The 25,679-nt window shown below is 43.0% G+C and overlaps 1 protein-coding gene across 1 annotated transcript in view; it reads right to left on the minus strand.

The window, feature by feature from the left end:
* Positions 1 to 25,679, minus strand: part of cntn5 (contactin 5) — a 559,219-nt gene that overhangs the window by 10,134 nt on the left and 523,406 nt on the right. Inside the window, exons 19-22 of the mRNA XM_090219183.1 lie at positions 13,076 to 13,310; positions 3,632 to 3,741; positions 3,248 to 3,434; positions 2,396 to 2,508 (exon numbers count right to left, since the gene is read on the minus strand). Coding sequence (XP_090075309.1) covers positions 2,396 to 2,508; positions 3,248 to 3,434; positions 3,632 to 3,741; positions 13,076 to 13,310 — 645 coding nt within the window. The remainder of the gene's footprint in view (positions 1 to 2,395; positions 2,509 to 3,247; positions 3,435 to 3,631; positions 3,742 to 13,075; positions 13,311 to 25,679) is intronic.

Raw genomic sequence — 25,679 nt, forward strand, 5'->3', positions numbered from 1 at the left:
TGCTATTATTATGGTATTTTATTTAACCTTTATTTTTAAGTAGGCAAGTCAGTTAAGAACAAATTCTTATTTTCAATGACGGCCTAGGAACAGTGGGTTAACTGCCTTGTTCAGGAGCCGAACAACATATTTTTTTCCTTGTCAGCTCGGGGATTTAATCTTGCAACATTTTGGTTACTAGTCCAACACTAGGCTACCTGCCGCTCCAGGTTAGTTGAAGCTAGGGCCAATAGTATGTCATTAGTTGAAGCTAGGGCCAATAGTATGGCATTGGTTGAAGCTACGGCATTGGTTGAATCTAGGGTAAATAATATGGCATTGGTTGAAGCTAGGGCCAATAGTATGGCATTGGTTGAAGCTAGGGCCAATAATATGTCATTGGTTGAAGCTAGGGCTAATAGTATGGCATTGGTTGAACCTGTGACCAATAATATGGCATTGGTTGAAGCTAGGGCCAATAGTATGGCATTGGTTGAAGCTACGGTTAATAAATAAAAATCTCCCTACCATCAAATCTAATCCAATTTGACACCAATGTCAAATCAGCATGATTGGAAGCACACAACAAACTCTCCACCTCTCATCATGAGGTCCAGTCATTACCGAGAAAAACACACCGATTTTTTAAATGGTAGTTATCAATTGAGTTCTCAGAGTATTTACTAGGCCAACCTAACGTTAGCTGAAATTCTAGACGTTGGATTAAACTGAGACTATAAAAAAGTATCAAATGCAACCTTTGTTTAATTAGGCAAGTCAGTTACAAATTATTATTTACAATTTCAGCCTACTGGGGAACAGTGGGATAACTGCTTTGCTCAGGGACTGAATGACACATTTTTACCGCGTCAGCTCAGGGATTCAATCCAGCGACTTTTCAGTTTCTTGCCCAATACTCTAACCACTAGGCTACCTGCCACCCCACAGTATGTGTAATTTATCACTCTCATATGCTAATTTATGTCCATTAAGAACAAACAATGCGCTACCTTTTCTAAAACCGAGACCAGCAACTCGGTTGCTGCACAACAGCAGCTATCTAGTAGCAGGCTAGCAGCTGTAGCTAGCTAGCTAACACCAGTCAGATGAGAAGCAAGCTACAAAGAAGCAGGCTAGCTAGATATATTTATCTTTGGAAAGTTTTTCATATGGATGTAGTCAGTTTGAGAAGGTTTGAATCTTAAGCAACCTGCCTTCACATAGTTTGAAGTACAATAGACCAACATGGCTACTGTAGTAGGTCAAAGCTGTGTGCTGGAAAAACCTTGGTAGAGCATGGGTGGAGTAGGCATTGTAGTGCTTCAGACCAATGCATACTTCTCACTTAAAACCTATTGTTTTGTTTATAATACAATATGATAGTATTATTGGATGAGTTAGCTGGGGGTGATTAAGAGACTATATACAGTATGGTTGGATGAGTTAGCTGGGGATGATTAGGAGGCCATAATAGTAAAATGGTCAGATTTTGAATTTAGCCAGGACAACGGGTCAGGATTGGCATTGAGCCAGGACACCAGGTCAGGATGAATATTGAGCCAGGACACTGGGCCAGGATGGATATTGAGCCAGGACACTGGGCCAGGATGGATATTGAGCCAGGACACCGGGCTAGGGTGGATATTGTGCCAGGACACCAGGCCAGGATGGATATTGAGCCAGGACACCAGGCCAGGATGGGCATTGAGCAAAGACACAAAGTCAGGATGGGAATTGAGCCAGGACACCCGGTCAGGATGGGCATTGAGCAAAGACAAAAAGTCAGGATGGGCATTGAGCCAGGACACCAGGTCAAGGTGGGCATTGAGCCAGGACACCAGGTCAAGGTGGGAATTGAGCCAGGACACCAGGTCAGGGTGGATATTGTGCCAGGACACCAGGCCAGGATGGATATTGAGCCAGGACACCAGGCCAGGATGGGCATTGAGCAAAGACAAAAAGTCAGGATGGGCATTGAGCCAGGACACCAGGTCAAGGTGGGAATTGAGCCAGGACACCAGGTCAGGATGGATATTGAGCCAGGACACCAGGTAAGGATGGATATTGAGCCAGGGCACCAGGTCAGGATGGACATTGAGCCAGGACACCAGGTCAGGATGAGTATTGAGCCAGGACACCGGCTCCTAGATAGGATGAGTAATGAGCCAGGACACCGGCTCCTAGATAGGATGAGTATTGAGCCAGGACACCGGCTCCTAGATAGGATGAGTATTGAGCCAGGACACCGGCTCCTAGATAGGATGAGTATTGAGCCAGGACACCGGCTCCTAGATAGGATGATTATTGAGCCAGGACACCGGCTCCTAGATAGGATGATGATTGAGCCAGGACACCGGCTCCTAGATAGGATGAGAATGAGCTGAGACGGTTGTAGAGTATTGTAAGGTGGGCGTACCTTGTATCCTATGACATCTGACTCGTTGTCTTTAGACTTGACCGGCTCCCAGTTTAGAGACACGTTAGTTCCTTCCTGAATCCACATGAGGTTGGCTGGAGGCTGGACTGGAGCTGATTAGAAAGCACAGAGATCAATTAACAATACAACTAAATACAAGCACAGGGAGTTATAATCTATTTGGTCTATTGTGGTACATTTCTGTTTCTTGCGTGCACAATAAAATATAATATGTCTAACAGTAATCAATCAATCAAATGTATTTATAAAGCCCTTCTTACATCAGCTGATGTCAAAAAGTGCTGTACAGAAACCCAGCCAAAAACCCCAAGAAGCAAGCAATGCAGGTGTAGAAGCACGGTGGCTAGGACAAACTCCCTAGAAAGGCCAGAACTTAGGAAAAAACCTAGAGAGGAACCAGGCTATGAGGGGTGGCCAGTACTCTTTTGGCTGTGCCGGGTGGAGATTACAACAGAACATGGCCAAGATGTTAACATATCGAATGAGAAAATGTCTCCATATCAGAATCAGCATCAGAATCACCTTTAATTGTCAAGTACATTTACATGTACCAGGAATTTGATTTGCATATACAGATATATCAAAGAAGTGAATGTCTCTTTATACAGTATGGCTGGTATGAGGGAATGTATTTACATACAGTATGGCTGGTATGAGGGAATGTATTTACATACAGTATGGCTGGTATGAGTGAATGTATTTACATACAGTATGGCTGGTATGAGGGGTGTACTCACTGTCTTTCCTGGTCTGTGCAGAGCTAGGTGGGCTGGCTGGTAGTGTGTGAGTTGCTAGTGTGTGAGTTGATAGTGTATGAGTTACTGTACTCACGATCTTTCTTGGTCTTGGCGGTGTTAGCGGTTGATGCAGGGCCCTGGCCGATACTGTTGAAGCCTCTGACTGTGATGACGTACACACTGTTCCCCTCCAACCCTGTCAGCACCATAGATGTCTCGTTACCTGCTGTCTTCTTCTTCTTCCCTGACTCCTCCTGCTCACTGTCCTTCCTGTAGCTCACCTGAGGGAAAGGACGAGTTGGGTTCTTTCCAATGACTGTTTCCTTTATCCTAGTATTTAGTAAAGAGGTGAAATCTAAAAATATTTGAGAAAATAGTACATGCACACAAACGTGCACGAATGCACACACACACACACACACACACACACACACACACACACACAGTCATACACACAGATAGGCACACACACACTCACCTCGTATCCCCGTGGTCTCCCAGGACCAGGGTTGATCTGTCTCCAAGTGACCTTAATTTCCTTAGAGGAAATGCTGGAAGCTTTCACCTCAGATGGGGCGTCCCTGGGCTCTGTGGACGGAAACACACACACACAGTCAACCTTAGAAACCCCAGGAAATATGGTGTCACACTATAACTGCTGCTAGCTCTTCTATCTTTATACAGAATGATGATAGATGTGTTGAAATTGAGATATTTACCCTACAGACACTAATACAGAATGATGGATAGATGTGTTGAAATTGAGATATTTACCCTACAGACACTAATACAGAATGATGGATAGATGTGTTGAAATTGAGATATTTACACTACATACACTAATACAGAATGATGGATAGATGTGTTGAAATTGAGATATTTACACTACATACACTAATACAGAATGATGGATAGATGTGTTGAAATTGAGATATTTACACTACAGACACTAATATGAATAATGACGGGGATATCATTATAATGAGGGGATTATTTAAAAGGCATACTATGAACATCAATCAGTATTATTCATCACAGTAAACATCAAATCAGTTGTCATGACTCTCCTGTGAAGATCTGAAGGATCAGGTTACAGTGGGTCAGCTCTACAGCGCCCTGACTGACAGGGTCAGTGTTACCAGACAGTGTTCAGACGGATAGACTCAGTGTTACCAGACAGTGTTCAGACTGATAGACTCAGTGTTACCAGACAGTGTTCAGACTGATAGACTCAGTGTTACCAGACAGTGTTCAGATTGATAGACTCAGTGTTACCAGACAGTGTTCAGACTGATAGACTCAGTGTTACCAGACAGTGTTCAGACTGATAGACTCAGTGTTACCAGACAGTGTTCAGATTGATAGACTCAGTGTTACCAGACAGTGTTCAGACTGACAGACTCAGTGTTACCAGACAGTGTTCAGACTGATAGACTTAGTGTTACCAGACAGTGTTCAGATTGATAGACTCAGTGTTACCAGACAGTGTTCAGATTGATAGACTCAGTGTTACCAGACAGTGTTCAGATTGATAGACTCAGTGTTACCAGACAGTGTTCAGATTGATAGACTCAGTGTTACCAGACAGTGTTCAGACGGATAGACTCAGTGTTACCAGACAGTGTTCAGATTGATAGACTCAGTGTTACCAGACAGTGTTCAGACTGACAGACTCAGTGTTACCAGACAGTGTTCAGACTGATAGACTTAGTGTTACCAGACAGTGTTCAGATTGATAGACTCAGTGTTACCAGACAGTGTTCAGATTGATAGACTCAGTGTTACCAGACAGTGTTCAGACTGATAGACTCAGTGTTACCAGACAGTGTTCAGATTGATAGACTCAGTGTTACCAGACAGTGTTCAGACTGATAGACTCAGTGTTACCAGACAGTGTTCAGACTGATAGACTTAGTGTTACCAGACAGTGTTCAGATTGATAGACTCAGTGTTACCAGACAGTGTTCAGATTGATAGACTCAGTGTTACCAGACAGTGTTCAGACTGACAGACTCAGTGTTACCAGACAGTGTTCAGACTGACAGGCCCTGTCATGATCTCCTGTGAGGATCTGAAGGATCAGGTTACAGTGGGTCAACTCTACAGCGCTCTCTCCCGCAGAGGGGGAGAAGGGATGGAGTTGGCCATTTTATGACGGTCGTAAATACTTTGTAGGAACTCTGCCTTTGGACTTTGCAGGAGGAGGGGAAAGAAACTCCTTTCTTACAAGGAGATTCCTCCCACCAAAATGGTTGGAATCCATGGGCACTGAAAGAACAATTATGTCAGATCAGTTGTTGCTTTGTGACGTAACTGTATCTCTTAATGTTTATATTTCCCAGTTATCAAATTTACATCTAAATGTCGTGGAACTTATATGATTGAATATGAAACTATTTGTGAGAAGATGAAATGTGATGTTAGCCTTCTAAATGAGAATTATTTTTCATATAAAAGTTTTAACCAGTCAGTAATCACAGTGAGCACAGATATTATGTCGGCGTCATGGAACGCCCCTTTCACAAGAGTTTATAAAAGGACTCGCTAACAAAATGTATATTAGACCAGAGAACCGTCCACATGCTGAAATGGTTACCATTTAAATAGACCAGCTATGTGCAGCGCCAGCTGAATACGTTATCAAATGGTTAAGAAATGTAAATCTCTAGAGACCAGCACATTGCCGGGTTGCTACGGGGAAATGGTTCTAGCTCTACAATAGACCAGTGTGACCTACAGCATGAGCTGAAAGTTACGGAAGGGTTAGAAACTCTGAAACTTTCTCTTGAAGAAGAAGACTACACAGGAACATTCAGTCTGCTGCTGTTTAAGTACTTTAGTCTAGTAAACGTGACAGAGGACGAGAAGACAAACAATTTATTCTCATCACTATAGACACCTCTATTCTAACGAACAGAGCCCGCTGAATAATGCGGGGTAGACCTATGGAGGATCCGTCCTCACGTACACTCCGAAATCTACTACAAATACAAAGGACATGGTGATCTCTGTTGGACAACCAGAGATTTTCTGTTGAATTACTCCCCGTAGATGGATTGAGTGTTTTCAACAGAGAGACAGCAAATACATACACACTTAAATATGTACATTGAAATTATTTTGAATGAGCGGACGTTCATTTGCAAAGTTTTCGCATTTGCACACATTGTATATAGATTTTTATATTGTGTTATTGACTGTACGTTTGTTTAGCCCATGTGTAACTCTGTGTTGTTGTATGTGTCAAACTGCTTTGCTTTATCTTCGCCATGTCGCAGTTGTAAATGAGAACTTGCTCTCAACTGGTCTACCTGGTTAAATAAAGGTGATCTGGTCTACCTGGTTATATAAAGGTGAAATAAAAAATAAAATAAAACAATTTCCATCAGCATAGTTACCAACTGTATGTATGTTAGTGAAGTCCTTTGTCTTTTCTCCCGCTCTTTCTTACATGCCCCTCCCTTTCCCTTTCTTTTGAATCCGCCATTTTGTGTAACAAGCCATCATATCGGTTTAGTCCACTAGGGACTTTTCATTGCATTGTGTCGTAATCCATGTTAAAGCTATCCTGTTTGTGTGTTTATGTAATTTTGTGTGATTATTTAGTTAGTTGGTAAATAAAGAAAGAATTAAGCCAATTTGTATATTGCTGATTCATAATTTATGCATGCAGATATTCAAGAGTTTTGAAACATTCAGAATGAGACTGATATGAGGTCAGAAAAAGTAATTATTTGACTGTGACTGAGAGATATTTATATCTTTAGAGTTTAGTCGGGAGATAGTAACTCGGTAAATAACTTTTCCTGTGGTGCCCCAGATTACTAATTAATTAATTGTTATATGATTAATTTAATTGCGTAATAATTGAACGTGTTATGTAATTATTTTATAAGTAACTGTCACGTTCTGACCATAGTTCTTTTGTGTTTTCCTTGTTTTAGTGTTGGTCAAGACGTGAGCTGGTTGGGCATTCTATGTTGTGCGTCTAGCGTTTGACTGTTTTGGGTTTTGCCACGTTTGTTATTTTGTATTTGTGTAGTGTTCACGTTATCGTCTTTTATTAGACATGTTGAACACGAACTCCACTGCATTTTGGTCCTCCTCTCCTTCGACGGAAGAAAACTGTTACAGTCAAACACATTAATGATAGCCAAGACATGACTAAGTATATATTCATAACAGTAAACATCAATCAGTACATATTCATTATAGTCAAGATCAATCAATGGATTGGAATTGTAGGTTATTGCTATTGCCTATAATTCCAACTCATTATAATGATTTTCCATTGACTCAAGTGGGTGGATTATTCCCAATGATATCAGAACTACTTTCAGAATATATCATCCATACATACTGTATATAGTATTTCAATCCTAGGGAGGTCAGAGGATATGTTGAAAAAAAGTGATACATTGAAAGTGGTCATTCCAAGTGACACCCTATTCAAAGCCCTTCATGGAGGGCTGTGTCTGCTGCTTCCTGTTATTTTCTCCAATAAACAAACTCTCTGACAGAAAAGGGCCTGTGTGGCATCAATATGAGTCAGGAACATTATTTCCAAATACCCCATTTCCAAATACGCCATTTCAGGGCCCCCATACTACACAACGAGGATTAGGAAGTGGTTTTCTGTTTGGGGTAAGTTTTACAAAAAACTAGTGAAATCACAAAGAACGGTGTCTGGACCCTTCTATAACATACCATTTACACAGTGACGTATACTCTTAATACCAAGTGAAGCCAGACTTCCCCCAAAAATGGACCAATAATAAAAGAAAAAAACTTGTACAATTATTTATCTTTCATCTCTCTGTGTTTCATAATTTTCTTTCAATTCGCAAGAAGCTGAATGTCATCCAAGCGAGGGAAACAGCGCCCCTATGTTTTTAATTTTTTATTTGATTTATTTCACATTTATTTGACCAGGTAGATAGCCTAGCTGAGAAGATGTTCTCATTTGCAACTGCGACCTGAAAAGATAAGCAAAGCAGTTTGACATAAACAACAACAGAGTTACATATGGAATAAACAAACATACGATCAATAATACAGTAGAAAAATCTATATACATCAAGTGCAAATGAAGTAGGTTAAGAGAGGTAAGGCAATAAATAGACGTGGTGGCAAAGTAACTACAATATAGCAATTAAACACTGGAATGGTAGGATGTGCAGAAGATTAATGTGCAAGTTGAGAAACTGGGGTGCAAAGGAGCAAGATCAATAAAGAAATAAATACAGTATGAGGATGAGGAAGATTGGGTGGGCTATTTACAGATGAGCTATGTACAGGTGCAGTGATCTGTGAGCTGCTCTGACAGCTGGTGCTTAAAGCTAGTGAGGGAGATAAGAGTCTCAAGCTTCAGAGATTTTTGCAGTTCGTTCCAGTCATGGGCAACAGAGACCTGGAAGGAGAGGCGGCCAAAGTAAGAATTGGATTTGGGGGTGACCAGTGAGATATACCTGCTGGAGCGCGTGCCACGAGTGGGTGCTGCTATGGTGACGAGTGAGCTGAGATAAGGCGGGGCTTTACCTAGCAGAGACTTGTAGATGACCTGGAGCCAGTGGGTTTGGCGAGAAATATGAAGCGAGGGCCAGCCAACAAGATCATACAGGTCGCAGTGGTGGGTAGTATATGGGGCTTTGGTGACAAAACAGATTGGACTGCATCCAATTTGTTGAGTAGAGTGTTGGAAGCTATTTTGTAAATTCGATGCTAATGCAGAACGCCACAGGATGTTTTGTGCTGGTCAACGGCAGACAGGTCTGGAGTGTACCAAGGCCTATATCTATTCCTAGTTCTACATTTTTTTAATGAAGCATGCTTATTTATGATGGTGAGGAAGGCACTTTTAAAGAATAACCAGGCATCCTCTACTGACGGGATGAGGTCAATGTCATTCCAGGATACCCCGGCCAGGTCAATTAGAAAGGCCTATTCGCTGAAGTGTTTTAGGGAGCGTTTGACAGTGATGAGGGATGGTCGTTTGACCGCAGACCCATTACGGAAACAGCCAATAAGGCAGTGATCGCTGAGATCTTGGTTGAAAACAGCAGAGGTGTATTTGGAGGGCGAGTTAGTTAGGATGATATCTATGAGGGTGCCCGTGTTTACGGATTTGGGTAATACCCAATCAGTGTTGAGCTAAACTGAGTGAGCCAAATTGTGAATGGTCCTGGAGCACCAAAGTGTCAAGGGAAGCCAGTTTGGATTTGGCTTCACACCAATCACATCACAACAAAAGCAAAATGTCATTACTGACAGAAAAAACTTGAATTGTTCCATCTCATTGTGTTGTTGTTTTCCAGTGGTTAGCTAGCTAGCTAAAATTGGCCCTTTCCTAAATTAGCTATGGGTGGAGATAGGGATTTGGACTTGTACCATAGACAGCCACATCATATTTAGCTTATGTTGCATGGACTAAATAGTTTTTGGTATCTTTTATTTGTTACCAGTGGTGGAAAAAGTGCCCAGTTGTCATACTTGAGTAAAAGTAAAGATACCTTAATAGAAAATAACTCAAGTAAAAGTGAAAGTCACCCAGTGAAGTATGACTTGAGTAAAAGTCTAAAGGTATTTGGTTTTAAATATACTTAAGTATCAAAAGTAAATGTAATTGCAAAAATATGTTTAAGGATTATATCAAAAGTAAAAGTTAAAGTAAAAATAACTCAAAATTCCATATATTAATCAAACCCGATGGCATAATTTTCTTGTTTTTGAAATGTACGGATAGCCAGGGGCACACTCCAACACTCAGACATCATTTATAGATAGCCAGGGGCACACTCCAACACTCAGACATAATTTATAGATAGCCAGGGGCACACTCCAACACTCAGACATCATTTATAGATAGCCAGGGGCACACTCCAACACTCAGGCATCATTTATAGATAGCCAGGGGCACACTCCAACACTCAGACATCATTTATAGATAGCCAGGGGCACACTCCAACATTCAGACATCATTTATAGATAGCCAGGGGCACACTCCAACACTCGGACATCATTTATAGATAGCCAGGGGCACACTCCAACACTCAGGCATCATTTATAGATAGCCAGGGGCACACTCCAACACTCAGACATCATTTATAGATAGCCAGGGGCACACTCCAACACTCAGGCATCATTTATAGATAGCCAGGGGCACACTCCAACACTCGGACATCATTTATAGATAGCCAGGGGCACACTCCAACACTCAGGCATCATTTATAGATAGCCAGGGGCACACTCCAACACTCAGACATCATTTATAGATAGCCAGGGGCACACTCCAACACTCAGACATCATTTATAGATAGCCAGGGGCACACTCCAACACTTAGACATCATTTATAGATAGCCAGGGGCACACTCCAACACTCAGACATCATTTACAGATAGCCAGGGGCACACTCCAACACTCAGACATAATTTATAGATAGCCAGGGGCACACTCCAACACTCAGACATCATTTATAGATAGCCAGGGGCACACTCCAACACTCAGACATCATTTACAAATGAAGCACGTGTGTTTAGTGAGTCCGCCAGATCAGAAGGCAGTAGGGATGACCAGAGATGCTATCTTAATAAGTGTGTGAATTGTCCTGCTAAGTATTCAAAATGTAACGAGTACTTTTGGGTGTTGGGAAAATGTCTGGAGTAAAAAGTACATCATTTTCTTTATGAATGTAGTGAAGTAAATGTAAAAGTTGGCAAAAATATAAATAGTAGAGTTCAGATATCCCCAAAAAATACTTCAGTAGTACTTTTTTTACTTAAGTACTTTACACTACTGATTGTTACTGTATTAGACTAAACAGGTGATCGATGATGTTGTTAAAGTTCAAATGGTGCTGGACTAGTGGAGACAGCTCCTGTTGTTGACATGGTGCTGGACTAGTGGAGGCAGCTCCTGTTGTTCAAATGGTGTTGGAATAGTGAAGGCAGCTCCTGTTGTTGACATGGTGCTGGACTAGTGGAGGCAGCTCCTGTTGTTGACATGGTGCTGGACTAGTGGAGGCAGCTCCTGTTGTTGAAATGGTGCTGGAATAGTGGAGGCAGCTCCTGTTGTTGACATGGTGCTGGAATAGTGGAGGCAGCTCCTGTTGTTGACATGGTGCTGGACTAGTGGAGGCAGCTCCTGTTGTTCAAATGGTGTTGGAATAGTGAAGGCAGCTCCTGTTGTTGACATGGTGCTGGACTAGTGGAGGCAGCTCCTGTTGTTGACATGGTGCTGGACTAGTGGAGGCAGCTCCTGTTGTTGACATGGTGCTGGACTAGTGGAGGCAGCTCCTGTTGTTGACATGGTGCTGGACTAGTGGAGGCAGCTCCTGTTGTTGACATGGTGCTGGAATAGTGGAGGCAGCTCCTGTTGTTGAAATGGTGCTGGAATAGTGGAGGCAGCTCCTGTTGTTGACATGGTGCAGGAATAGTGGAGGCAGCTCCTGTTGTTGAAATGGTGCTGGAATAGTGGAGGCAGCTCCTGTTGTTGAAATGGTGCTGGAATAGTGGAGGCAGCTCCTGTTGTTGACATGGTGCAGGAATAGTGGAGGCAGCTCCTGTTGTTGAAATGGTGCTGGAATAGTGGAGGCAGCTCCTGTTGTTGACATGGTGCTGGAATAGTGGAGGCAGCTCCTGTTGTTGAAATGGTGCTGGAATAGTGGAGGCAGCTCCTGTTGTTGACATGGTGCAGGAATAGTGGAGGCAGCTCCTGTTGTTGACATGGTGCAGGAATAGTGGAGGCAGCTCCTGTTGTTGAAATGGTGCAGGAATAGTGGAGGCAGCTCCTGTTGTTGACATGGTGCAGGAATAGTGGAGGCAGCTCCTGTTTTCTAGTAGATTTGTGTTAACTCTCTGTGGGTCTAAATCAATGGTTGTTTACTAAAACATTTCAGAAAGATTAACTTGATTGACCATGCTGTAGGTCATGTAACTGTTTGTTACATACAATATGCTTTGTGGACTCCACCAGACAGATGTTGCTCTCCGGTTTTATGATGAAATAAAGGCGTGGTTGAATTTATTCTGTAACCGTGTTTTCTTACTGTCTGCATTTAGGCCTATATATCACTGTGTCAAGGCATATGAACTAACAGGTTATAGAGCAAACAACACAATTATCACAACACATAGGTTGTAATATGACTTTTTCCAAAATAAAAATAAAAACTTGAACATGGACAGATTTTGGGTGGAGTGAACCCACTCGCTTCGGCTCTTACTCTCAGTCACTCTATAAGACCTGTAGAACCAGGTGAGGGGAATTCCCTGGTTTAGTCACTCTATAAGACATGGAGAACCAGGTGAGGGGAGTTCCCTGGTTCAGTCACTCTATAAGACCTAGAGAAACAACCAGGTGAGGGGAGTTCCTTACTAATCAGTGAGCTTAATTCACCAGACAAGTACAATGATTGGAGGAATAAGTGTAGGAGGTCCTTTACTTTGAATAACTATTTTACATTTCCAAAACCAACAAATCAACCCATTGGCTAGATGACTATGGTGTGCTCTTTTGATCTTTAGACTTCTGAGATCATAGGACATGACATAAGAACTCTTTGGACATGACATTATAACTCTTAGGACATGACATGAGAATTCATTGGACATGACAGAAGAATTCCTTGGACATGACATAAGAACTCATAGGACCTGACATTATAACTCTTAGGACATGACATGAGAATTCATTGGACATGACAGAAGAATTCCTTGGACATGACATAAGAACTCATAGGACATGACATAATAATTCCTTGGACATGACATAAAAACGCATAGGACATGACATAAGAATTCCACCCCTCAGCAGACACTAGTACATTAGATAAACAGGGGGTGAAGGAGCCACTTCCCTTTGAAGAACGTCAACCTTCCCAACACCTGCAAAGCCATCCTTAGATGTGTGAGTGCAAGAACTCACCTCCCTCTGCAGAGTACACAGTGACCACACCACTGAAGGGTCCGTCTCCCTTGTTGTTGTACACGCCCACTTTCACTTCGAAGGGGGTGAGGGGAGGGAAGGTCTCGTCTCTGTACTTGTATGTAGTGGAATCTGCTGATGTCACCATCTTCTCCTTCCAGCCTCGCGTACCATTGGCTCGGAATGCCACGATGTAGCCAAAGCCCTTGCCATTCTGGAACTCCTCAGACACAGGCTGGAAAACAAGGAAAGAGATTCAGTTTTATTTGATTGGATATAAAACCCAAATCAATGACCTCAACATTGGTCATTTAAATATCTGAATACATTAATTTACATTCATAAATGAATTAATCCGTTCAAAAATCAGCCCAGCCTGCTGTAGATATTAATAATTGTATTGTATTCAAGAAGGATCCTTACAGGAGCCAATCTCGCCGCTCGTATCTAGCTTACAATATCATAATACAGACAGTTGTACCTACATCACCTTGTATCTACAGCACCTTGTACCTAGATCACATTGTACCTAGATCACCTTGTACCTAGACCACCTTGTACCTACATCACCTTGTAACTACATCACCTTGTAACTACATCACCTTGTACCTACATCCCCTTCTAACTACATCACCTTCTAACTACTTCACCTTGTACCTACATCACCTTCTAACTACAGCACCTTCTAACTACTTCACCTTGTACCTACATCACCTTGTACCTACATCACCTTGTACCTACATCACCTTGTACCTACATCACCTTGTAACTACATCACCTTGTGCCTAGAGCACCTTGTAACTACATCACCTTGTAACTACAGCACCTTGTAACTACAGCACCTTGTGCCTAGATCACCTTGTATCTACAGCACCTTGTACCTACTTCACCTTGTTCCTACTTCACCTTGTACCTAGATCACCTTGTGCCTAGATCACCTTGTAACTACATAACATTGTACCTAGAGCACCTTGTGCCTAGATCACCTTGTACCTACATCACCTTGTACCTGGACCACCCATAGCACATTGTACCTAGACAACCTAGAGCACATTGTACCTAGAACACATTGTACCTAGAGCACATTGTACCTAGACAACCTAGAGCACCTTGTACTTAGAGCACCTTGAACCTAGAGCACCTAGAGCACCTTGTACCTAGAGCACCTAGAGCACATTGTACCTAGACAACCTAGAGCACATTGTACCTAGAGCACCTTGTACCTAGAGCACCTTGTACCTAGATCACCTAGAGCACATTGTACATAGAGCACATAGAGCACATTGTACCTAGAGCACATAGAGCACATTGTACCTAGAGCACATTGTACCTAGTTCACCTAGAACACATTGTACCTAGAACACAATGTACATAGAGCACATTGTACATAGAGCACATTGTACCTAGACCCCCTAGAGCACCTTGTACCTAGAACACCGTGTACCTAGAGCACCTAGAGCACCTTGTACCTAGAGCACCTAGAGCACATTGTACCTAGACAACCTAGAGCATATTGTACCTAGAGCACCTTGTACCTAGAGCACCTAGAGCACCTTGTACCTAGAGCACCTAGAGCACCTTGTACCTAGAGCACCTTGAACCTAGAGCACCTAGAGCACCTAGAGCACATTGTACCTAGACAACCTAGAGCATATTGTACCTAGAGCACCTTGTACCTAAAGCACCTAGAGCACCTTGTACCTAGATCACCTAGAGCACATTGTACATAGAGCACCTAGAGCACATTGTACCTAGAAAACCTAGAGCACATTGTACCTAGAGCACCTTGTACCTAGGGCACATAGAGCACATTGTACCTAGACCACATTGTTCCTGGAGCAGCTTATACCTAGACAACCTAGAGCACATTGTACCTGGAGCACCTTGTACCTAGAGCACCTTGAACCTAGAGCACCTAGAGCACCTTGTACCTAGAGCACCTAGAGCACATTGTACCTAGACAACCTAGAGCACATTGTACCTAGAGCACCTTGTACCTAGAGCACCTAGAGCACATTGTACCTAGACCACATTGTTCCTGGAGCACCTTATACCTAGACCACCTAGAGCACCTTGTACCTAGACCACCTAGAGCACCTTGTACCTAGAGCATCTAGAGCACATTGCACCTAGAGCACATTGTACCTAGAGCATCTAGAGCACATTGCACCAAGAGCACGTTGTACCTAGAGCACATTGTACCTAGAGCACCTTGTACCTAGATCACCTAGAGCACCTTTCACCTAGAGCACCTTATACTTAGACCATCTAGAGCACCTTGTACCTAGAGCACCTATAGCACATTGTACCTAGAGCACCTTTCACCTAGAGCACCTTATACCTAGACCACCTATAGCATCTTGTACCTAGAGCACATTGTACCTATAGCACATTGTACCTAGAGCACCTTGTACCTAGAGTAAATCAAAAAGAGAGTAGAGATATGAGAGTACATGGAAATATCATCCCTTTAACCCTGCTTGTTTTCCCACATATGCTGACAACTTGTTGGCTGCTTTTCCTTCACTCTGCGGTTCAACTCATCCCTAACCATCTCAATTGAGTTGAGGTCGGGGTATTCTGGAGGCCAGGACATCGGATGCAGCACCCCATCACTCACCTTGGTCAAATAGCCCTTACACAGCCTGGAGGTGTGTTTTGGGTCATTGTCTTGTTGGAAAACAAATGATAGTCCCAGTAAGCGCATACCAAATGGGATGACGTATAGCTGCAGAATGCTGTGGTAGCCATGCTGGTTAAGTGTGCCTTGAATTCTAAATAAATCATAGACAGTGTCACCAGCAAAGCAACCCCACACCATCACACCTCCTCCTCCATGCTTCACCATGGGAACCTCACATGCAGAGATTATCTGTTCCGCAACCAGAAATCCCCATGAAATCTGCCCACAAAACATAGCTATACCAATCCCCATGATATCTGCCCACATAACATAGCTATATCAATCCCCCTTGAGAAATGCCCACATACAGTGCATTCGGAAAGTATTCAGACCCCTTCACTTTTTCCACATTTTGTTATGTTACAGCCTTAATCTAAAAATGTATTAAATTGTTTTTTTCCTCATCAATCTACAAACAATATCTCATGATGATAAAGCAAAAACAGGTTTTAACCAATTTTTGCAATTAAAAAAATTAATAAAATATTTATATAAGTTTTCAGACCCTTTAGTACTTTGTTGAAGAACCTTTGGCAGCGATTACAGCCACAAATCTTATTGGGTATGATACTACATGCTTGACAGATCTATATTTGGTGAGTTTCTCCGATTCTACTCTGCAGATCCTCTCAAGCTCTGTCAGGTTGGATGGGGAGCGTGGCTGCACAGTTATTTTCAGGTCTCTCCAGAGATGTTCAATCGGGTTAAATTCCAGGCTCTGGCTGGATCACTCAAGGACATTCAGAGATTTGTCCCGAAGCCACTCCTGTGTTGTCTTGGCTGTGTGCTTAAGGTCGCTGTTGGAAGGTGAACATTCACCCCAGTCTGAGGTCCTGAGCGCTCTGTACAGGTTTTCATCAAGGATTTATCTGTACTTGCTTGATTCTATACAGGAACATTAATACAGTGTTCTGCATGGGAGACCAACTGATTCAGAACAGACTGAGGACTGCCTTAATTTAACCTTGATTTAACCAGCTAAGTCATTTAGAACACATTCTCTTTTACAATAAAGACCTGACCATGCAGTAAAGTAGACAAGTGCATCTCATCTAATCTAGCTTGACCACTACTTGTAATGTTTGTCTCTAGCTCGGTGGACTAACACAGTCTTGTGGCATGCAGGAGACCCACGTTGACAGCCAGGTGTATAGGTGTGCCTCCCTTACAGTGGTGTAGTGGAGGGTAAACACACGTAAACACTGTTTACTTATGGGTATACCTCCCTTACAGTGGTGTAGTGGAGGGTAAACACACGTAAACACTGTTTACTTATGGGTATACCTCCCTTACAGTGGTGTAGTGGAGGGTAAACACACGTAAACACTGTTTACTTATGGGTATACCTCCCTTACAGTGGTGTAGTGGAGGGTAAACACACGTAAACACTGTTTACTTATGGGTATACCTCGCTTACAGTGGTGTAGTGGAGGGTATGGCCCCTACGACACAATACCATCATCTGTTGATCTATAAATCAAATCAATTTATTACATTTTGTATTAGTCGCATGCTTCACCTCCATATCTTTTTTTCAATAACCTCTTTGGTGATATGATTGTATGAACGTCTGCAAATGAAACACTAAACAGTAATTAAATCAAGATGTCACAAAGTCACAGCTGAATCCCAGTCGCTTCCCAGCTGTAATCTAACTTCTGTTCATTGTGATCAGCAAGTAACAATTTGGTGTTGTTTTTGAAGATATCCTGTCTCTAGATAAAATACAGGGTTTACTGGTGTTGTTTCTGAAGATATCCCGTCTCTAGATAAAGTACAGGGTTTATTGGTGTTGTTTCTGAAGATATCCCGTCTCTAGATAAAGTACAGGGTTTACTGGTGTTGTTTCTGAAGATATCCTGTCTCTAGATAAAGTACAGGGTTAATGGTGTTGTTTCTGAAGATATCCCGTCTCTAGATAAAGTACAGGGTTTACTGGTGTTGTTTCTGAAGATATCCCGTCTCTAGATAAAGTACAGGGTTTACTGGTGATGTTTCTGAAGATATCCCATCTCTAGATAAAGTACAAGGTTTACTGGTGTTGTTTCTGAAGATATCCCGTCTCTAGAAAAAGTACAGGGTTTCTGAAGATATCCCGTCTCTAGATAAAGTACAGGGTTAATGGTGTTGTTTCTGAAGATATCCCGTCTCTAGATAAAGTACAGAGTTTATTGGTGTTGTTTCTGAAGATATCCTGTCTCTCAGTAAAGCACATCCAGGATTTACTGTCGGTAAGTCCTATTGTGTGAATATTTTGTAAACGTTGATTGTTCATCTCTTGAGTTTGGTTTTCCCAATGTCAAACCTACCACCATCTTTCTCACATTGAGAGGTTGGAAATGTGATATTCTGATTCCCTTACAATAGATACAAGTGGATTGATTCTGATTAACTATCTACAGATACAAGTGGATTGATTCTGATTCACTTACTAAAAATACAAGTGGATTGATTCTGATTCACTTACAATAGATACAAGTGGATTGATTCTGATTAACTATCTACAGATACAAGTGGATTGATTCTGATTCACTTACTAAAGATACAAGTGGATTGATTCTGATTCACTTACTATAGATACAAGTGAATTGATTCTGATTAACTATCTATAGATACAAGTGGATTGATTCTGATTCCCTTGCAATAGATAGAAGTGAATTGATTCTGATTAACTATCTACAGATACAAGTGGATCTTTACTTCCGGCGCAGGCAGAGATGGCCGCCTCGCTTCGCGTTCCTAGGAAACTATGCAGTTTTTTGTTTTTTTACGTGTTATTTCTTACATTGGTACCCCAGGTCATCTTAGGTTTCATTACATACAGTCGAGAAGAACTACTGAATATAAGAGCAGCGTCAACTCACCATCAGTAAGATCAAGAATATGACTTTCCCGGAGCGGATCCTTTGTTCTGCCTTTCACCCAGGACAACGGAATGGATCCCAGCCTGCGTCCCAAAACAACAACGTTGTAAAAGAGGCAAACGAAGCGGTCTTCTGGTCAGGTTCCGGAGACGGGCACATCGCTCGCCACTCCCTAGCATACTACTCGTCAATGTCTAGTCTCTTGACAACAAGGTTGATGAAATCCGAGCAAGGGTAGCATTCCAGAGGGACATCAGGGACTGTAACGTTCTTTGCTTCACGGAAACATGGCTCACTCGAGAGACGCTATCGGAGTCGGTGCAGCCAGCTGGTTTCTCCACGCATTGTGCCGACAGAAACAAACATCTTTCTGGTAAGAAGAGGGGCGGGTGCGTATGCTTTATGGTTAACGAGACGTGGTGTGGTGTGGTGTGGTCACAACAACATACAGGAACTCAAGTCCTTCTGTTCACCTGATTTAGAATTCCTCACAAACAAATCTCGACCACATTATCTACCAAGGGAATTCTCTTCGATTATAATCACAGCCGTATATATTCCCACCCAAGCAGACACATCGATGGCTCTGAACGAACTGTATTTGACTCTTTGCAAACTGGAATCCATATATCCTGAGGCTGCATTCATTGTAGCTGGGGATTTTAACAAGGCTAATCTGAAAACAAGACTCCCTAAATTGTATCAGCATATCGATTGCGCAACCAGGGCAGGTAAAACCTTGGATCATTGCTATTCTAACTTCCGCGATGCATATAAGGCCCTCCCCCGCCCTCCTTTCGGAAAAGCTGACCACGACTCCATTTTGTTGCTCCCTTCCTACAGACAGAAGCTAAAACAAGAAGCTCCCACGCTGAGGTCTGTTCAACGCTGGTCCGACCAATCTGATTCCACGCTCCAAGACTGCTTCCATCACGTGGACTGGGATATGTTTCGTATTGCGTCAGACAACAACATTGACGAATACGCTGATTCGGTGAGTGAGTTCATTAGAACGTGCGTTGAAGATGTCGTTCCCATAGCAACGATTAAAACATTCCCAAACCAGAAACCGTGGATTGATGGCAGCATTCACGTGAAACTGAAAGCGCGAACCACTGCTTTTAATCAGGGCAAGGTGACCGGAAACATGACAGAATACAAACAGTGTAGCTATTCCCTCCGCAAGGCAATCAAACAAGCTAAGCGTCAGTATAGAGACAAAGTAGAATCGCAATTCAACGGCTCAGACACAAGAGGTATGTGGCAGGGTCTACAGTCAATCACGGATTACAAAAAGAAAACCAGCCCAGTCACGGACCAGGATGCCTTGCTCCCAGGCAGACTAAATAACTTTTTTGCCCGCTTTGAGGACAATACAGTGCCACTGACACGGCCCGCAACTAAAACATGCGGACTCTCCTTCACTGCAGCCGAGGTGAGTAAAACATTTAAACGTGTTAACCCTCGCAAGGCTGCAGGCCCAGACGGCATCCCCAGCCGCGCCCTCAGAGCATGCGCAGACCAGCTGGCTGGTGTGTTTACGGACATATTCAATCGATCCCTATCCCAGTCTGCTGTCCACACATGCGTCAAGAGGGCCACCATTGTTCCTGTTCCCAAGAAAGCTAAGGTAACTGAGCTAAACGACTATCGCCCTGTAGCACTCACTTCCGTCATCATGAAGTGCTTTGAAAGACTAGTCAAGGACCATATCACCTCCACCCTACCTGACACCCTAGACCCACTCCAATTTGCTTACCGCCCAAATAGGTCCACAGACAATGCAATCTCAACCACACTGCACACCGCCCTAACCCATCTGGACAAGAGGAATACCTATGTGAGAATGCTGTTCATCGACTACAGCTCGGCATTTAACACCATAGTACCCTCCAAACTCGTCATCAAGCTCGAGACCCTGGGTCTCGACCCCACCCTGTGCAACTGGGTACTGGACTTCCTGACGTGCCGCCCCCAGGTGGTGAGGGTAGGTAACAACATCTCCACCCTGCTGATCCTCAACACTGTGGCCCCACAAGGGTGCGTTCTGAGCCCTCTCCTGTACTCCCTGTTCACCCACGACTGCGTGGCCACGCACGCCTCCAACTCAATCATCAAGTTTGCGGACGACACAACAGTGGCATCTTGCCTATGCCGCTCTGTACCATCACTCATTCATATATCTTTATGTACATATTCTTTATCCCTTTACACTTGTGTGTATAAGGTAGTAGTTTTGGAATTGTTAGCTAGATTACTCATTGGTTATTAATGCATTGTCGGAACTAGAAGCACATGCATTTCGCTACACTCGCATTAACATCTGCTAACCATGTGTATGTAAAATATAAAATTTGATTTGATTTTGATTTGATTTTGATTCTGATTCACTTACAATAGATATAAGTGGATTGATTCTGATTCACTTACTATAGATACAAGTGGATTGATTCTGATTCACTTACTAAAGATACAAGTGGATTGATTCTGATTCACTTACTATAGATACAAGTGAATTGATTCTGATTAACTATCTACAGATACAAGTGGATTGATTCTGATTCCCTTGCAATACTGATAGAAGTGAATTGATTCTGAGTCCCTTGCTATAGATAGAAGTGGATTGATTCTGATTCACTTACTATAGATAGAAGTGTATTGATTCTGATATCCTTGCATACCTCTTACTATAGTTAGAAGTGGATTGATTCTGATTCACTTACTTTTGGTACAAGTGGATTGATTCTGATTAACTATCTATAGATACAAGTGAATTGATGAATCACTTTAAACTGAACACTGATGTAAGAACTGATCAATGATGATCATTTGTTTGGTCGGTATCACAAGCCAAGGATGATCATTCGTTTGGTCGGTATCACGAGTCAAGGATGATCATTCGTTTGGTCGGTATCACGAGTCAAGGATGATCATTCATTTGGTCGGTATCACGAGTCAAGGATGATCATTCACTTGGAGGGCATCACAAGCCAAGGATGATCATTCGTTTGGTCGGTATCACGCATCTATGATATTCATTCTGTCATGACTGTCCTGACCAGGTCAGGTTACAGGAGACCACAACCCTACAGATTATCTCTCAAGCCCAACAGAGGAGGAGAGATCCAGAGGTCTGAAGATGTGGGGGTTTTATGACCTCTCACGCCCCTGGTAAATCTCAGGCCATAGACAAATTCCTTTGTCCTGTTACTATGGAGAACCAGCCTCAGAACATTAAACATTAAATAAAGGGACTTTCGAACAATGGTTTCTGTCAGGCACAATGGTGGTCATGACAATAGATGGAATGTGAAAATGTATGTCATTTTTGTTTTGTTATTAAAGGTTAATAGATGACGTTATTACGAAAACATTGTAACGTGAAGAGTTTTCCTAGTATATGTTTGATGTTTATACATTGTACACTGTATGGAAAATATCCAAATCAAAGAGAAGGTTTTGGGGGAGATGAAATGTTAAGTTAGTTGTCTAAAATTGGATTTGAATAAAATCTAGACCTTGCCTCATTAACTTGGTACGCCCAGAGAATTGCCCTAAAGGTGGTTACGCCCACTTCTGACCCAAGGGTATAAAACCTGTGAGTAAAGAATTCACAGAGAAGACTACATGACCCAAGCTGCAGCCAAGGTCTAAAAAGTCAAAGAAACTCAGAACGCAACACAAGTTTGAAGACAGAGAAATCTTTTTCTACCCAAGCTACAGATGAGTAGCTGTGTCTAAGCGGGTGAATTCAAGCCGGACCCCCTTAGCATCCAATCCCAGCGAATCGAGGTATCTAAAGGGTTTCATTCCTATGCTGTGAGCTCTGAGCTACAGAGCTGTCTGTCCTCAGAAGACCCTTTCCAGAGCAAAGGGTGAGGGAACAGACTCCTAAGCCAAAAGGACACTGACATTGGGAGGACGATCAGAGAGTTGCGACGGAGTAGTGCGTCATCGAGCAGCCTGAACGGTCCACGCAAAGAATCTCGGAGATCATCCCCACGTAATTACATCATTATATTCTGACCCATAAGAGCGGCAGTTTGGGGCAAGGCTAGGGTTAGAATAGCATAGCTGACAAATTCACCCAAATGTATATTTCTCTCGTGTACTTTCTTTTTTCTCTCTCTTTGAAATCCCCATTTTGGGTAACACGCGCCATACTTTGTTGGCCTGTTATACTAAGTTCTAATCAATAGCCTATAATGTGTTTTGGCTATGTGTTTCTTTTATCATCATTTTAGCTTTTTAGTAAATAAATATTCAATTAAGATTGGTGTGGTACGAACTCATTGGTGAGACCCTGGTCAGTCCATATTCACGGGCTATACGACGTTCAGAACGAGATTGGTAGAGGTAACTGGTTAATTAGCGGCTGTTGTAAAATCGATATGCTGATATTCTTTGAGTTAATTTGGGAAATAGAAACTCAATAAAAACTAGTTTTCCCATGGTGCCCCAGGTTAATGAGTTAATAATCGCTTTTTTCAGTTAATCATGCAATCAGAAACTTCCAATCATTCGGTGAGCAACAGTCGTCATATTAACTAATACAACGTCACGAAAATTCCTTTGGTCGGTATCACGAGTCAATGATGATCATGCGTTTGGTCGGTATCACGAGTCAATGATGATCATTTGTTTGGTCGGTATCACGAATCAATGACGATAATTTGTTTGGTCGGTATCACGAGTCAATGATGATCATTCATTTGGTTGGTATCACGAGTCAATGATGATCATTCGTTTGGTCGGTATCAAGAGTCAAAGATGATCATTCGTTTGGTCGGTATCTCGAGTCAAGGATGATCATTTGTTTGGTCGGTATCAAGAGTCAATGATGATCATTCGTTTGGTCGGTATCACGAGTCAATGATGATCATTCGTTTGGTCGGTACCACGAGTCAATGATGATCATTAGTTTGGTCGGTATCACGAGTCAATGATGATCATTCGTTTGGTCGGTATCACGAGTCAATGATGATCATTCGTTTGGTCGGTATCACGAATCAATGATGATAATTTGTTTGGTCGGTATCACGAGCCAGTGATAATCATTCATTTGGTTGGTATCACGAGTCAATGATGATCATTCGTTTGGTCGGTATCAAGAGTCAAAGATGATCATTCGTTTGGTCGGTATCACGAGTCAAGGATTATCATTAGTTTGGTCGGTATCACGAGTCAAGGATGATCATTCGTTTGGTCGGTATCACGAGCCAAGGATGATCATTCGTTTGGTCGGTATCACGAGTCAAGGATGATAATTCATTTGGTCGGTACCACGAGTCAAGGATGATCATTCGTTTGGTCGGTATCACGAGTCAATGATGATCATTGGTTTGGTCGGTATCAAGAGTCAAGGATGATCATTCGTTTGGTCGGTATCACGAGCCAAGGATGATCATTCACTTGGAGGGCATCACAAGTAGTGTACTACATTTGACCAGAACCCTATGGGTCTGGCATTATGTAGGGAATAAGGTCCCATTTGGAACGCACACCTGGTTCCAGATGCAGCTAAATGTTTCTGGATATAAATCAGGAAGTCTGCAGCATGTCTGCGATCAATAGAGATTAATATTGAAACAGACAGAGCACTAATGTGTGCGAGCTGCTTCTGGCAGCCAAAGTGCGTGATAGGGCTGGGGCTGGGGAGGGGGCTGGAGCAGCCAAGGTTGTGGGCTCAGTCAGGTTATTAAGTAGGATGCATGTGTGTATGAGAGGTCTGGGGATGGGGATGGAGCAGCCAAGGTAGTGGGCTCAGTCAGGTTATTAAGTAGGATGAATGTGTGTGTGTGTGTGTGTGTGTGATGGCTGCTCCCTCACTAGGAGACTATTGAGTAGAACATTACAGATGCCCTCTCAGTCACCCAGATAGAGCCACTGAGGGAGAGACACCCAGCAGGTCGGCTGGCTGGGGGGGGCGGGGGGGGGGGGGGGGGCTGTTTGGGCTAGACTGTATCAGCTTAGCCCTAGCAGCCCCCCCTATACAGTCTAGCCCAAGCAGCCCCCCCTATACAGTCTATCCCAAGCAGCCCCCCCCAGCCAGCACAGACCTAGCAGCCCCCCAGCCAGCCCTGACCTTAGCAGCCCCCCCTAACCAGACCATCCCTAGCAGCCCCCCCTATCCAGCCTAGCCATCGCAGCCCCCCCTATCCAGCCTATCCCTAGCAGCCCCCCTAGCCAGCCTAGCCATAGCAGCCCCAGCCTATCCCTAGCAGCCCCCCCTAGCCAGCCTAACCTTAGCAGCCCCCCCTCCTAGCCAGCCTAACCTTAGCCCCTCCCAACCAGCCTAGCTCCAGCAGCCCCCCCAGCCAGCCAGCCCTAGCAGACCCCCCCCCCCCCCCCCCCCCCGTAGCCAGCCTAGTCTAAGCAGCCCCCCTCCCCCTAGCCAGCTCTGATAATGACAGTTTGATGGAAGCTAATCCGTTTTCTAGGAACACCGTAGTTAGTTAATTATCCAGCCATGGTGATTGGTCCTCATGGAGGGTTGAGTTGTGAGTTCCAACTCCCTCCACCTCCACTCTCCCTCAGGTCCCACAGACCTGATGCCAAGACACTGACTGTGCAGGTGTTTGTCACTTTATTTCATTTAGACAAAGATTTAATTCTGGCAGTTAACATTTTTCGATTAAATACCTATCTTGTCTAATAGATTCCATTAAAATGTGGAGCAGGTCTCTTTAGAAAAGAACACAAACACGCATCCAATGTGGTCTCACTGTTTAAAATGATATCTTATTCCATAACAAATGCTATTGTGCTACCTTCACATATCTTTAAGTAAATGTTATAAAGCGTAATCATAACCACATGCAAAAAACCACAAAGCACTCACGGATCAAGATAGCCTTAACCCGACACCATGTTGTGCTACTGGTACTTTTTGAACAAACATTTATAGTGGTTTGTAATTAAAATGTCAGCATAGATCCAGATAAATGAACTGTCAGCGTAGATGCAGATATAAGTGTAGTGATTATTCTGTTGGTAGTCTAATGAGAGGTTATTTTTATTTATTCTAATGAAAACAGTTTTAAATGTATTTCCTGTT

Source organism: Oncorhynchus mykiss, chromosome 24 (assembly GCF_057628025.1).
Source record: "Oncorhynchus mykiss isolate SJ-2025 chromosome 24, ASM5762802v1, whole genome shotgun sequence".
NCBI lineage: Eukaryota > Metazoa > Chordata > Actinopteri > Salmoniformes > Salmonidae > Oncorhynchus > Oncorhynchus mykiss.